Source organism: Micrasema longulum, unplaced genomic scaffold (assembly GCF_059751315.1).
Source record: "Micrasema longulum isolate JH-2025_06_02 unplaced genomic scaffold, ASM5975131v1 h1tg000662l, whole genome shotgun sequence".
Taxonomy (NCBI): Eukaryota; Metazoa; Arthropoda; class Insecta; order Trichoptera; family Brachycentridae; genus Micrasema; species Micrasema longulum.
Window position 1 is genome coordinate 186,262 of NW_028277858.1, and position 16,982 is coordinate 203,243.

Here is a 16,982-nt window from a genome sequence, read left to right on the forward strand (position 1 = left end):
GTATTATTTATGAGAAAAAGCGCAATCGTTTGTCACCAACAAATGCTGAAAAAAAGTTTTCATTATCACTACTTACCGCTGACAGATTTTAAGTATTAAACTAATAATTTGTTATTAAAATAGATACATTTTTGCGTAATATGTATGTTTTTTTTCATAATTTGGTATTCGGTCAATTAGTATGCAGCATTTGGCCGAATGGCAAATATTTAATAAAAGAGCCGAATAGGTCAAATACCAAAAAGTAGCCGAATATTCGTGGCATCTCTAGTTTTAATAAGAGGCGTCGTGGCGCAGTTGGTTAGACGGCCGACAGTGAAACTGGTGTCGCGGGTTCGATTCCCGCCAGTTGCAAGAAAAAAATCCATGAAAGATTTTTTTCTCAATTGATCTGGATGTTGTGGTGAATTTTTCATTACCTCCTTCCATATCCCCTCTTTCCCATCTGCTGACAAGCCTCTAAGAGAGAGGCTTAGCAGGGTTATTCCTTTTTAAAAAAATAATGTTAGTAGTTTATCAAGATAGATAAAAAAAATGCTTAGACATCCATATTCCCTAATATTCCTTCATCTCTGTTGAAAACTAGGAATAGTAAATCTGTTGATCTAAAAAATAAATGTTTGATATTTCCATTTTAGTGGTTTAGATAGCTCTACTTCGAAGCACTGTATTGCGTTACTACGCAAGCTGGCTTCGGAGGGTAGAACTGTGATCTGTACTATCCACCAGCCCTCTGCACTTCTGCTGGAGATGTTCGACCACATGTATGCCTTGGCTGAAGGGAAGTGTGTGTACCAGGGCAGCGTAGCCAACCTTATCCCCTATCTCAGGGAACTCGGTTTCTGCTGTCCGCCTTATCACAACCCCGCAGATTATTGTAAGTAGATTATTGTGTAGTATTGATTTTTCCATATTTTGTTTAATTTTTACACATGTATATTCATTTTTTTAAAAGTATTTTCATACCAAATTCTAATTCTTTATTTTATTTATGTATGCTAAAACTTGGCTGAAAATTAAAAATTACTTTTTAGTTTTTGACTAATAATGAACTATGTTTATATGCTGTAAAATTTTATGATTTTTAAAAAAAAAAAAATTTTTTACATATATATTTTTATTTTTATTTTTTTTATTTTTTTATTTTTATTTTTTATTTTATTTTATTTATTTTTTATTTTTTTTATTTTTTTGTTGATGTCCAGGCGGATGAAGAATATGGTTCTGTTTGAGATAAAACCAGAATTCTGGACAAGTTTTTTTAACTTAATAATCTTACGTTTGATAATCTTTCCGGAATCAATTGCTACATAATATTTATTTATTCTTTTACAATTTTTGTGTTTATTTTTCTGCATTAAAATAATGTTCCGTCACTGCGGTATCCCGTGATGATATGATCACATCTACATATCTTTGATATGACGGTACTACCTATGAAATTATAATAGTGTGGTATATTTGATATGACAGAATAGTTGTTATTTGGTAAAATTAAATTAACACATTTTTTGTTGCTTATAAAAACAGTATCGACTATTACTTAATATTTAAATTTATGGCATGTTTATATTATTATGAAATGAATCGACTTTTAAACCTTTTTTTAATTAGTGGAATACTTTTGCACATTTCATTAAATTCACAATTGTTTACCAAAATATTCTTCATTGAAATTCATAAATATATAAATTTATCATTAATTAATCTATTAGATAATGCTTTTTTTAAAACTATTTTATGAAAATTAGAAACATCTGCACATGCAAACATGTTTCCTGAATAAAGGAAAAAAAATTGGGAAGAAAGCCTGTATACTATCAATGATATTTTTCAACTACATATATGAAACTACGAGCGTCATCCACAAAATAAGGTTAAAACTAGTATGTAGGTTTAAAAAATGCTTGTATTCAATTGAAATTCGCAGGATAATTCACAAATATATTAAACTATTTTTCAACGTAATCGCCGTCGAGATAGAAACATTTCTGTAGTTGGGGCACCAGTTTTTGTATACCAGTGTCATATAAATCCGCCGCCAGCTGTTTCAGGTCCTTCCCTACTGCTTCTTTGACCTGTGATCGTTGGGAAAACGTTTCCCACCTAAAAACTCTTTAAGTTTATTGAAAAGGCGATAGTCCGAAGGCGCCAAGTCGGATGGTTAGAGGGGGTGGGTGCCAATATCCCATCCAAACGATGTCAACGGCTCCTGTGTAGCTCGAGCGGTGTAGGACCTGGCGTTGTCACGCAGGAGGATTACTCCCCGGGTCAGCATTTTCCTTCTGTGGTTCTGTACAGCTCTTTTGATTTTTTTAGGGCATTGCAGTATGCGTCTGCATTAATGGTAATCCCTTAAGGCATAATATCAAACAAAAAAACCCCCGTCCCAGAAAACTGATGCTATTGCCTTTCTGGCTAAATAGGTCGTTTTGAACTTCTTGGTGGATGGAGAAGAGATCCAATGATATGAGAGCTTTGAAGGATATCCGGTTTGGTCACCGTAAACGAACCAATCGGAAGAACTGCAGAGAACAACCTCTGACGTCATACGCGGAGTTATTTCAGAAATACAAAACTTTCAAAAATCATAGCGCTGATAATACGATATATAAAAAAAAAAAATATTTTTTTTTGGCTTAGTTTAATATTCTATTTACAAATAAAAAAAGACACTTTACTTCCTCATCTCCTGTAATATACTAGATGTATAAAAGTAGATCTGTATAGAATTAAATAAAAAAATGCACCTTTTATGAAAATTATTAATGAAAAAAAAAAAAAAAAACTATTCCTTTAAATTTTCACAGCAGTTTTGAAATCAAATATGTTTGGAGTGAGTATAAAGATTTTATAAAAATACATTTTTTTTTTTTTTTTAATATTTACAAAAATCATCTTACAATTAAAAGTCCTGCTGAATTGGGAAAATGCAATTCATCAGCAGGTTCTTATTTTTATTTTTAATATCATATCTTAACCTACATTAAAATTTTAGTTAATTTTTGACTTAAAGTTTTTTCCATCAACCACAATTTCTCTACGTCTCACTCCTTTATTCAACGTACCATTCTTAATATTGTTTGGTCTCTGAGATGGTTTGGTCACGTTGAACGAATGGACGACGAAAGAATGGTAAAACAAGTATATATGGCGAAAATGAACGGTAATGTGAGACGAGGACGACCAAGAAAGACGTGGTATGATCAGATAATCCAAAATCTTAAGTCAGGTCATGTCAAAAGCAGACAGAACCGAAGGGCATGTATGACAAGATGTATGAATGTGGAAGAAGCTAGGAATGTATGCCAGGATAGACGTGTGTGGCGGTCCATTCTCTCTGCCTAAGTGATGAAATGGCGTGATGGTAGTAGTAGTAGTTTGGTAACACGTTACAGTACATATCTTAGGCATTCTTTTATGTATTGCAGTGTCCTTTTGCCATATTGATTGCAATATTTAGGAATAGCTAGCCCTTCCATACTAGTAAACCTGGTATTGTAAACATGTACTAATTTGTGTTTAAACTCGGAGAGCTCTCTACTCGGAGCGAACTCTAGTCCTATAGATTAGAATTGATTTGCATTAATTTCAGAATATTTGGTTATGTATTTTTAGATATTTTACTACTTACAAATATAAAGCAGTGGTATCAATAAAATTATACCCATTATCTTTTGATTGGCACATTGTTTCATATCAGGTACCAAAATACACGGATGATATTATGTGACACCTACTTGTCATTTTTTAAATATCTCTGATAGTTTTCAGGTGATATCGAATATTGTCGCTAACTGTTTAATACATGTACTAACAATTTATTGGCAAAAAAAATGTGCAATGTCCACACTGATTACCCAAACATGTAGGTAAAGATAAAAACTATTATACATTTACTAGTATTTTTTATTTGATTCCTGCCTGAAATATTTTACCACATATTAATAATGTTGTTACAGCTTGCATTTTGCAAAATAATACTAAGAATGAAAAAGCTAGCTTCCTACTGAATTATGCGCATATTTCTCAGTGTCATGGACTGTTTCAGTTTGCGCTTGCAATTCTCGATCCGAGTATCTACGGCCCGTTGTATCGCTGTAATCTGTAGCTAACTTCGTTGTTAATAATCATAGGTAGGTATTTCTCAGTATAAGCGACTCTATTAGCCCTAGGCGTGTTATTACCTTAAGGGGTATCTCTAATTATCTGTTTTATTTTACTATCTGATAAGGAATATGGGTGTTTTATATAAAGTACATAGATGTTTTATTTGTAGTCAACAGACAATTGTAGTCAGCATTACTTCAGGGTTTGTTTATGTTCAACCCATTACGTAATGCAAATTGTAAATATAAGGTAGTATAACTTGCGAATGACAAGTTAATGCGAATAGAAAGCAGATAGCTGCTAAACTGCCGATATGAACAAATATGAAATTTTTTAAATGCACTACGACAAAACATAATTGAAATTCACTAATATAAAATCACGCTCCTTATAATATAACCTCAAATAATTTTTACACCAACCTTTACTATCTAAATCAATAAAATAATCAACTGAAATTTCAATTATTTTTCTGATAGATACGGACGCTTTTTGGGCAAGATATTATCAAAAATGTTACTGAAAATTTGAAAACATGATAATTTAATGTAAATAATAATATTTGTATGTTTGTTTAGTTCTAGAATTATCTACTGGAGAGTATGGACCTCATATTAACCACCTTGTAGGAAAATGTGATAATGGAAAAAACAATGACTGGAGAAAGAAATCTATGGAAACTGCACAAATTAATTCAATTATGCGAATAGGTATGTAAAGTATTTAATGTAAGTACTTATTTAACAAACAACATTTTAAAAACCAATTAAAGCGCATATGGTTTATATTGAAAATTAAATAATGTTTGCAAAATATTTTTATTATCTTTAATATTTTGTGGGCATTTCAACCAAGTTATATTACTCAAATTGTTCAGTATACAGGGTGTTCTTTAAACCCTGTCACATCCGAAACCACGATGATCAGTATGAGCAAGAAGACACATTGGCACATTAAAATATTTTTTTAGAACGAATAAAATTTAAAAAAATAAAATATAAAAAAAAGCAAATGGGTGCTTACTTCTGCAGGGGTGAAACGAGGAGGGGGAAGTCTGATACTGTGCCGCACTTCCCTTACTTCTCCCCTGCAGAAGTAAGCAACCATTTGTATTTTTAAATATTTGATTTTAAATAAAATTCTTTGTTCTAAATATTTTTTTAAATATGCTAATATGTCTTTTTGCCCATTCTGATCACATTGTGGTTTCGGATGTGACAGGGTTTAAAGAACACCCTGTATTAACTACTTGAACTCTTTTATAAAAAACAATTGATCGATGAAATTAAGCCAAATATGTTAATATTATAAATATTTGTAAAAGGCAGATTTGCCGTTTATGTTAATAAAATAAATAAAATAAATGTTTCTTCATTTGTTCCAGAGAACTTAATGTCTAATGGATTAATGACTCCTATACGAGCTCCATTCTTATCTATTATTCCGTGTATCACACCAATGGCACACGGGAATCACCAATCACCTTTACCAAAGAAACCCTCAACACGTAGTTTAGTGATAAATCCAACAGCATATTGCAAGGATGGAAACAATTACCCAACATCCTTCTTAACCCAACTTGTGGTTCTCATATCGAGAAATGTGAAAATGTTTTCACGGGACAGAGTGTTGACAAATATGAGATTGCTCATTCACTTTTCCATTGCAGTCACAACAGGGATATTATACTTTCAAATAGGAAAAGATGCTCAATACACATTAGATAATTTTAATTTTCTCTTTTTCTCGATCATGTTTTTGATGTTCACCGCTTTCAACTCGATGATGCTTACATGTAAGTCCAAAATTCATGATAACTTAACCTGTATATTTTACCATAACCTGTCCCACTAACCTAGAGAAAAACATACATTCGAACTAAGCTAACACTACATATTATACTATCTGATTTTTTCATTGAAGGTATGATAAACTAAAAAAGTGTGATTTCAGTTGAGATTTGAACTGACTGGAACTGTCGATGATTCGCAAGTGTTAAGGCAACAGGTTCCAGGCAGAGGGGCCAATCTCCGAACCTAGTGTTTGGGCAATGCCGGAATTTGACAAGTTTTCCTCTGCCTGGATCAAACGCTGACCTAAGAATAGATTTTCTTCGACATGTATTTTCCCTCATACAGAGGTCAATTAGGAATCTTTATGCTATTTCATAGGGATTTGAATACTGTCCCGCAAAGCTTATATTTTATTCTCTCTGGACTTTTTAACCAGTTCAAATCTCGAAGATGTTGAGAGATGTGATAATATTTTTTTGCTCCCATAATCGACCTTGCTGCCACACTGAATACGGTCTGAATGATCAATCTATTGTATGTAATTTGCATTATTTCCTTTATAATTTTAATATTAAAATCAAACACCGATTTGAGCCTACTTAAAATTGTTTATTTTATTTCAAACACAAAAAGAAAAATCCAGACAATTTTCAAATACCTAGAATTACATAAATATATAAGGATCTTCACTTCATTCGATATTCACATTCGTTTGAAAATGCCCTAACAAGGCGAAATAATCGTCTGATTTTTTTGTTTTTGTGTTTAAAAATAAAATTGATGCTTATAAGTGATTCTATGAATCCTATGTGAAGAAGAAAAAAAGATTTTATTTACACTCAAATTGGTGTTTGATCTTAAAATTATAATTATAATATGGAGTTCTACAAAATTAACACCAATTCAAAAATAATTCATTCCTTTATTTTAAGCCTTTGTACTCCAATGTCTTTATAGTGGCGCGATCAAAGTTTTCAATAATAATGAAGAATTAATATTTGTTAAAAGAATATAATAAAACAAATAAAAGTATTAATGGCATTGAAGTAACCAAAGTAGTGGCATTTTGCCATATTACTCATGTGTTAGTATTGTTTTTGAGTGCAAAGGATAAAATAACATTCCTTCGGTGAATTTGTGTCAAAATGTAATGAAAATATTATTTGTTTATAATATGATCTGTTATTTAGTAGGTATAGATTTATTTCTTTGTGGGCCTATCTATTTTTGAAAAACCCCCTTTTACGACAATTTTAAACATTAAAAATATTTATTGTATTTTGATTTTGTTTTATCAAATACTTTTTTTTTTAGTTCCTTTGGAGTTACCAATAATCACACGAGAACATTTCAACAGATGGTATTCTCTGAAGGCTTACTACATCTCCAGTACTCTCACCGATGCCCCGATACAGTTACTGTGCACCCTCATGTTTGCAGTCATTACGTACCTCATGACAGGCCAACCATTTGAACTTTTCAGATTTTCTTATTACGCCTTCATGTTTATCCTGGTCTCCTTCGTTGGGCAAAGTATCGGAGTCTTGAATGGAGCCATATTCAACATTCAGGTATTTTATATTTCAAATACATATTGAGCATCTGAAACATGTACTAAATTAATCGTGATTTATGCTCAGCAATTTTTATCACCTTTTTTTGTATGTGACCTTGCCAAATTAAATTATCTTAACTTATTGAGATTAGGATTTATAATTAATTTTTACACCTGATACATGAATCTAATAAAATATTTAAAAATAAAAAAGTACTCTTTTAACAAACATTCCTAAAAAAAATATGATACTAAAGTTGATTTTATAAATTATTTTATATTCCATCTGTCGCTTATTCTCAAAAAAAAAATGTTTGCAATAAATTGTCTCCAGAACAGTGAGATTAGTTTTAAACCAACTATTATCAAGAGGCCTAGAAATTAATGCGCATTATTACTCTGAGGGTTCGATGCATATTATAAAATTTTATTGGACTGATTTTCTTACTTAAATACGAAATGACAGCCGGTTTAGAGAAAAAAAATTACTTTTTCGAAAACTTCAAGCTCTGGTTGAGGGCCAAAAGTTGTATCGAAAATTAAAAAAAATATTTTTTGCATTCCGAGTAATTCAAAAGGCAACATTTTAGACCCCTTTTATTTCGAAATTCTGAAAAAAAAATATCTGCTTACCCTACTGTACATGACGACAGTAAAACAATAAACATTTTTATAAAATGAAATACGCCTTTAACACAGCCAATACGCATATCCCAAAACAAAAATATTTTTTTAAATTATGAATCATAGTTTATAATGGAAAAAATATGAATAAATAAATATAAATAAATAAAAATCATCAAAAAAATATGTTATGTTTTTCATAGTATTTTTTCTTCTATGTTATTTTTATCCTTTTTTTTAGTTTTAAGCAACGTTTTTTTCCAAGGTCGATTATCAATCAAAAAATTAGTGCCTTTATTAAACAATATCTCAAATGGTTTCATGTATTTATTATTATTATATAACTAGCAGTGGCGAGCAGTGGTTTTTTTATAGGGTAATTAACGTGTTTCATTTGTTTATGGAACAAACGGAATGTAGTACAATTTCCGCACAATACTTGCACGCAATGTTTGCTAGAAGCGTATTCAGCAGGCGTGACATGTGACATCCAAGTGACGTGACGCCAACTGCGTACCGTTTTGTATGTGCTCATTTTAAACCCCAATATTATGAAACAAAACTTTTTTTCTATGCATCGACAGTTGTATCATTAAAATCGTAAACATCCACTTTCAATGTTTAATATATTTTCAAAAACACCCTACGTAATATACTAATCTCTTATTTGTAATTTCCAGACTGGTGTCATATTTGGTCCACTGTTTATGTTGCCATTCACAATATTCTCGGGATTCTTCGTACATCTACACGACGCTCACCCTTCTCTGCAGTGGCTGTTTCACATATCTTACCTAAAGTATGGACTGGAAGGCACAATGCTTAGCATTTTCGGCTATAATCGTGAAAAGTTATTATGCAATGCGCAGTATTGTCACTACCGATATCCACAGAAATTTCTCCATGAAGTTGATATGGAAGATGCCAATTATACTTTCTCGGTTATAGCTCTCAGTGCACTGTATTTTGTAATTAGATTTATGACATATTTTGTTTTAAATTATAGAATAAAACATAGATCACGATAATTTTTAATTTATTGACCGTGATACGTTGTGTTTAGTTTACTTTTTGTGGTTAAATTATATTTGTTTTACTGTTGAACTGTTTGGTTATAGTTAATTTAGTAAAGGAGTTTTATTATTCGAAGACATAAAAGGATATTATTTATTTAGTGATTTTGCATTTCCGATATCGGAAAATGATTATATTATTTATAACTAATCATGTCATATTCATTCTGATCTCAAAATCGCATGTGATAAGTTATTTAAACCTCTGTATTTCTTTTTTTTTCTATACTCATAAATGACCACGTTATACTTATTTTATAATAAGTGTTCCATTTGAAAATGATTCATCATGCAATACTCATCTTGTTTCTCATGAGTTTTTCTGGGTTATTATGCCGTGTATCGTCCGCACCTTTTCCGATCCCTTTACAGTGTCTGTCGTACCAGGGTTGATTCAAATATGGTTGATGGAAGAGAGTGCGAACGACACACGGCAGAATAACACAGAAAAACTCATTTTGCATCTAAACGGCATGAAAATTGAAGAAATCGACTCATCTTGTTATTCCAAAAAATGTAAATATGGCTCTAAGAATCCCTAACTTCAATATTTTTTGCATTGCAATATTTTAGTTCATATTTTTTAATAATTTTACATTTTAATGACAAACAATTATTACACTATGTGTTTGTATATTTTATATAAATAAATTCTTATTGTGATAAGTATTTTGTACTGAGTAAAATTGATGTAAAACATTAGTCATTTGAATATTCTTCGCTTAACAAAGAGTTCGTAACACGAAAGTGTACATATAATTGTTCATTCTGAACAAATCAGTATATCATTTATCTTTGCATGCAACTCACGTAGACATATTTTTGTGTTGTATTAGTTATAACATTCTAACACAGTTCATAGTTACAAGTAAATACATGTTCTTTTTAAATAAATCTTTTTTTTTTTTAAAACGTGAACTACATTTACAAATATTGAAAATTTCTTTAAATTTAAAGCTTTTTGTATCGTTAAAAGTTATACTATGTGACTGTTTGGAATTTATTTCTTCATATTTATTAATTATTTTCTTTGTTTCTCACTCTAGATTTTTTGAAAAATAGAAATCAATTTATTTTAATTTTATTTATCTTATTTGCTAAATTGCATATCGTTGATTTACTGATAAAACCCCCTAAATACATTATTGACCATACTAAGAAAAATCAGTTTTAATGTTTGACTCGACAAAAGTCTTTTCAACATATTTTGGACATGATCCATACTCATGAAACTATCTTAGTTCTTTTAAATTGTTTTAATGAATAAGATCTTGTGAAAAATATATAAGAAATGGAATTAATGGTTTTCACCAGAAAACATTTAAAAAATAAAACTTTTATTTGGTTTTTATTCATGCTAACTTTGAAACTAAACCTCGGAGTATTTATAAAATTTTATCAGTTGATATAGCTCGAAAAATAATGACGTATAACTGCATTTTTAATTTGTTTTCTAAAATGTTGTTATTTGGAGGGTTTTATACCTACGATATATTTTAAACCCTTTAATTTTTTTTCCTAATACCTTTTATTAGAAAATTGTTTTTATAAAATTTGAATCCTTTAACCTCAATACAGTTTGTATACATGTAAAGTGAATGCAATTTTGCATTGTCACATAAATTATATTACCACCATTATCAGTTTAATATATTTTTATAGGAGTTGTTATTTAATTAAGGTAAAATAATTTATTTTGTCAACAAGTAGTTATCTCAGCTTCTTTCAATTACCAACAAATTAAAGGTGTAGTTATTCCACAGAATGTTTTATTATTTAAATAAAATTTCAATGTTGAAAACAATAATACATTGAAAATATTTTTATGTAGATGTGCAATTTCAGACCGATTGTAGATTGAAATGAAAAATGATGTTGATTTTTAATTTTTACACTTATAGTGTAAACTTTACCTACCTATTAGTGAAATAACCCAATTGTTCATATTTATGAAATCATACTGTTTGAAAAAGGTTTAGATTTTTTTTAAAGAATAGTTACTAATCACTTTTTTAGTTGATCGAAACAGTGAATCTTAGCAATTATTGGAATGGCTATATTGTACAGTGCCGTTTCTGTAATGAATAATCTTACTGGAAATAAATGTCACCCGGTGATTAATGATGAAAAAGATTTGTAATCATTTTATAGTATTGAGTCTGAGTAGTGAAGATAATATTAGTATAAATATAACTGGTTATGTTGTTAATAATAAAATATTGAACAAATATGAAAAAGATACATGTGCCATCTTATAACTACTTTATAATCATTATAACTAAGGAGCTAAGTATTTGCTCAAAAGTAATTCAAGCAATACAAAAATAAAATTGTAGTATATATCTAAGCATTTGAATAATGATTCCGTCCTAGCTTATCTAAATACAGAAGTTCTAATGCATAATTTGTAACTTTTTCACAATATTTTTTTCTAATTCTACGAATTTATTAAGTGCCAATGCTTAGATTTAATTTTTACTATCCTGGTATTTGTGTTTAAAATTCCTAATGCATTATTCCCTTTTCATCACGATGATAATGGTTTAAGGGAAATTCCTTTTTCTAAATTTTGCAAGGTAATGGTGTTGAATATAAATTGGTTGACGGAGCTCTATATTTGGGTGAGGTATTAATTTTTTCATTTTTTTTCTTATTATACAATATTTTATGGCTTTTGAATCAATAAATGGCTGTGAAGTGTAAATTTGAGGATATCTAAAATAAAGATACACGTATCAAACTGATTGATATTTTAAATCTTAAGAATAGATGTAAGACTGCTGTAAAATTTATTTTTGGATACTTACTGAAGAATTTATATATTTTTTAATGAATCTTGATGAAAAATGTATGATTAAACTTTAATATGGTTTTCTATTTGCTTTGGACATTTATTGTTTTATTTCTGGGAATGTTGTTTCACTGTTGTACATGGCATCGAAATGTAGTAAAAAATCAAATAAATGTCTCGCTCTGCAAAATAATATCGGAATAGTCACCAGTGAATGGAGTGATATCAAATTTATTACTACGATGTTCCTTTGTTTTATTCATAATAATTAATAATAATTTTGAAATAAATTTTTAGTATTGTCACTTTAATACTCATCACAAAATATTTTAATTTCCCATGCTGAAATTTTAAATACATCACCATTATCAAAATATAGTCCGAAACTTTAATCCTATTGAAAAAAGTATAGGTATATATAACCAGGTTGTGGTCCCATGACTGATGTTGCAGACTCACAGAACAGAGGTCCAAGCCTCACTCTACCACAACTTGATTCCTATTTTCTAATAGTGAGTTATTTCCGACTCGTTGAAAATGCCCCCCAAAATTGAAATATTTGGGCAAACGGTAAGAACGCAAATACTTCTTAAAAAAAGATGTTTGCATATCACATAATCTTTAATTGATAAAATACTACATAATGTATGTTAATATTGAAAATGCTGATACGATTATATTACAAATATTATGTATGGATTTTGATTTCATTGATATCCCAAAACATGCTGATAAAATTGGTTTCTATGGAGAAATCGCATGTCAGGATAGTGCACTGTAATTGCAGTTATATCACCTTTTATTCTTTTCTGGCAATTGTAAAACATAAAGTATAATTTTAGGTTGGGGAAAAAGTCATTTCGTATTTTTCGCTTTATTTCTATGCCTTATAGAAAGTGTTACAATCATCCGATTTAAGTCAAATATGCGCCGTTCTGTTCGATAACTTGTTGCCAATGAGAATCCAACTTCATAATGCCCCTCTCGTTAAAGCCTTTGTCCCTATTGGCAAAAAACCTAGACAACCAATTTTCACAGGTCTCTATTGAGGCCAAATTTGTAACTTCAAGCGCATTGGCCATAGACGGGAACAGGTGGTAGTACTTGGTGCCAGGTCTGGACTATAGGGTGGATGCATAAGAACTTCCCATCCGAGCTCCTGGAGCTTGTGGCGTGTCATCAAAGATGTGTGCGGCCTGGCATTGTCCTGATGAAACATGATTCCTCTCCTATTCACCAATGCTGGCCACTTTTGTTCGATCGCCAGCTTCAAACGGTCGAGTTGTTCCCAGTAGAGGGCAGATGAGAGTGTTTGACTATAGGGGAGCAGCTCATAGTAGAGTATTCCCTGCCAATCCCACCAAACACACAGCAACACCTTCCTGGCCGTCAGTGCTGGCTTGGCCACGGTCTAGGCCGCTTTGTTGGCTTTCGACCACGATCTCTGTCGCTTGACATTGTCATAAGTGACCCATTTTTCATCATCAGTCACCATTTGTTTCGGAAATGGGTCGATTTTGTTGCGATTCAGCAGCGATTTGCAGATGGAAATTCGGTCCATGAGGTTTTTTTGCGTCAGCTCGTGTGGCACCCAAACATCGAAATTCACCCTCCACTACACCAGAACGAAATTGCTCGAACCACTGTTGTGCAGCACAAACCGAAAGAGTATCGACCCCGTATACATTGCAAATTTTTTGGTCATAAAAAAAAAATTTTTGGTAAAAATGTTAAATATGGCGAATTTCTTCCTTTGAGACCTCCATACTCGACGCATGATAGTTCACGACTGAACTGACCAAGCGCAATACTGTCAAAAAAGCGTTTGTAGTATGCACTCACACCTTTACAACCCCGTATCGTATAATCCGATGTGACCAACGAGATATACTTAGTTGAAAAAAAAGGGTGCAAAATACGAAATTACTTTTTCCACAACCTGATATTTACGCAGAATACTCAAAATGGCCTCGTCTTGGCTGGCATTTTATAAATTAAATAATATTTTTTTTTATAAACATTTTTAACCAGTGCTTTTTGTTGTATCCTTTTTAATTTTTCGTAAGTATCCAAAAATGGAATTTAGCAATAAATAGTATAAGAGAATCACAAAAATATGTAATAATTAACATTTATACCTTTACAATCTGCCTAGTAAACAATATGTTTTGTCTTCACATTAAAAAAAAATTAACAGGTTTCTAAACATTTCTCACATTTAATTTAATATTACTATAATATTTATTTCAAAACAAAATATGAAATAAATATTTCTAAAACCCCCATTTGCATAATTTCAGGCACCACTAGTTTTTGTTGAAAATACTCTGATTAGCCTATGATTATTTTCACTGCATCTGTTTATTTAGCGAGTCTTTGCACCACTGTACCATTACCCATGCCTCAAGGGGTTCCGGGTTCGGTTCCCGGTGCAATCACAATAATTAAAATGTGATTTTACTCAGGCTTGGATGTTCTCTGTCGTAATTGCCTTCTGCAATGGCCTCTTGACCTGTTGTGGTATGAAAAAATGTTAGCTGGTAACATTAAAAAATATATTTAAAAAATTGTTTCGGTGCTGCTTTTTTTAGAATCTAACGTAACACCAATCTGAGAGATAAAAAAAGGGTCTTGACAGAGGAGTAGGGGCCATAGAAATCTTGTTGGCTCAAAATGTACTTTAATAGTTTTAAAAAATTATTACCAATGAATCTGAAAGTTATAATATATTTTAAATTTCTCAATTTTTTTTTCATTGGTTGAGCAAATGGCTGACATCATTTCTTATTTCACTAGATTTGCTATCGATACAGGCTTGTATAAAGATGTCGTCGGGTCCTAGCTGTTCAAGAATTTATTTAGAACCCATGTAGTTTCTTAAATTATAACATAAATAATATTATGATTAAAAGTCAAAACATTTAAATAACTATTTTATTGGCGGGTTTTGGAAAAAAATAAAATAAATTATAAATATTTCAAGGGGCTTCTTTTACCAAAAAATGTATCGGCTTAGAAATTGTGGAAAGATTTTGTTATTTTTTCAACTATTTCTTGTGCAGCGTATTATATTATTTACCACATTTTAATTGGGAGATTAACCATTTTTTTAAATAATATTATTATGACTATATTTGTGCATGTGATTCATGTTTATGTAGGCATATTATATGGATAATTATTTTAATATTACATTATTATATTGTGGAGTATGTTTTAAGTATTGCCATGGAGGACCATTTTGTATTCATTTAACTGTAATCTACCATAGGTCTAAATCTTTTTATATCCTAAGAAAATATCTTTAAGTGATTTGTATATTCCACAAGTCTCAAAATGTAATTATTTATAACCATTTAGATTATTATGAATACATTTTTATAATACCTTTGTAAATAACATTTTTTTTATTTATATACTTACCTATTTCAGGACCTTCTACTTTTAAAATATTTGTTTAACTTTTTGTGCGTGTAAATTGAACATGGTCATGCAGAAAGCAGCCAGTCCACAATTTTTAAAAAATGAGATATGGTTGGTATCCGGAGGAGTAAGGTTGATTCTATGTTCTGCTAAAAACAGCCAGGCCGCTGCGATTAAAAAAAAACTAATAATCACCTTCTGAAAATAGTGTTGATCACAAGAACGGCATTTCTTAATTCACAGAAAACACCCACAGCACTAGGAAAATCTTACGTTATAGATGTCGATGGGAAGATTAATGCCTCCAGAAATCTGGTTCTCTCTAATAAATTAATCTGAATAAATACATAACTATTTATATAAGTTAAAGTTTAAATGTAGGTAGGTACATGAAGAAAAATACTTGTAAAAAGTGACAAATAAGTGTTGCTAGAAAATAAGTTGTACCTAGTTCTGATTTTTACCGTTTTATACCTTTCTTTACAGACTTTACAAACTGTACACATTGTGTGTGCCATAGATTTGTCCACACGCATTCTGGATGAATTTAAATTTCATAGATTTTTCACCCAATGTTACAGTGTGACTATCAACAGTTATTCAGCTTTTAAAGAAATTCTACAGCCATGGGAAGGATAAATCTTTGGTCTATTCTTCCAAAGAATTTCTAATTAATTAATTGTTGAGTAACCCGGCAGCAATATAAAAAAAATATCATTGATTTGAGGGCGTTTAAAGTTGCTTTTAATTAATGTTTATTTCTACAACTGATACATCTTCTTTCTCAATAGACAGAATTAATGTTTGAAATTCAGAATTGCCTATCTCAGAGCAATGCCGGCCACACGCGTGTCTGAGGTATTGTTTACATGTAGACAATACAATATTGTTCTATCCCAAGATGCGACCTGTTGTTCTCGTGTAAATAGCAATTTATAGAAGAGGACATTGTTACGAGACATTGTCATAGGCAGGCAGGCTATCTCCGCAGGGCAATGACTACCCCCACCACCGCGCTCGCCCGCATTCTCTTCGTGTAAACACGAACAGAACCATAGGACAATAGAGACCTGCTCGACGCGTGCTTCTTGCTCCCGAGCATTTATTCTGCCGAATTTATTATTTAATTCGTGCTTTAACAATGAGAAAGTTCAGTGGTTTTATTTTTTAAAATATTTAATGTTTCGTTATTTTGAAATTACACCGCCCGTGACGTCACGAGTTGTTGTTGGTGAGTTGAGCTGACATTTAAAAAGAGAACCCCGTACGTATGAAAACACGCTAAACGGAAAATCGAAAATCTCATTTTAGAAGGTTGTATAAGATATTTTCCTGATATTCTCGTATTGTGTTCATGTTTACTACAGTTTTTTTCAAGTTTTAATTCTTCGTCTACAATTACACCAGTGGCTTATTTATGAATAAATTTTAAGGATTCTAGTTTAAAGAGTTCAGTTATATTTAATTGTTTAGTTTGTTTAAACAGTTCTTTAGTTGCTGTTAGATATATTTTGTTTATTTATATAATTTGCAAACGTTGTTGTAGGGGTTCCACTATTCGTTATTTGAGTATAAATGTAAAAAAAACTGTCACGACAAAAAAACATGCGTTA

The 16,982-nt window shown here is 30.9% G+C and overlaps 1 protein-coding gene across 1 annotated transcript in view; it reads left to right on the forward strand.

Annotated features, from left to right (window-relative positions):
- The window catches only part of LOC148279847 (ATP-binding cassette sub-family G member 4-like), a 99,478-nt gene extending 89,808 nt beyond the window's left edge, over positions 1-9,670 (forward strand). The window contains exons 5-9 of the mRNA XM_088229296.1: positions 639-877; positions 4,689-4,820; positions 5,495-5,905; positions 7,218-7,474; positions 8,763-9,670. Of these exons, the coding sequence (XP_088085422.1) occupies positions 639-877; positions 4,689-4,820; positions 5,495-5,905; positions 7,218-7,474; positions 8,763-9,110 (1,387 nt within the window). The 3' untranslated portion in view covers positions 9,111-9,670. The remainder of the gene's footprint in view (positions 1-638; positions 878-4,688; positions 4,821-5,494; positions 5,906-7,217; positions 7,475-8,762) is intronic.
- The last annotated feature ends 7,312 nt before the right edge of the window (positions 9,671-16,982 follow it).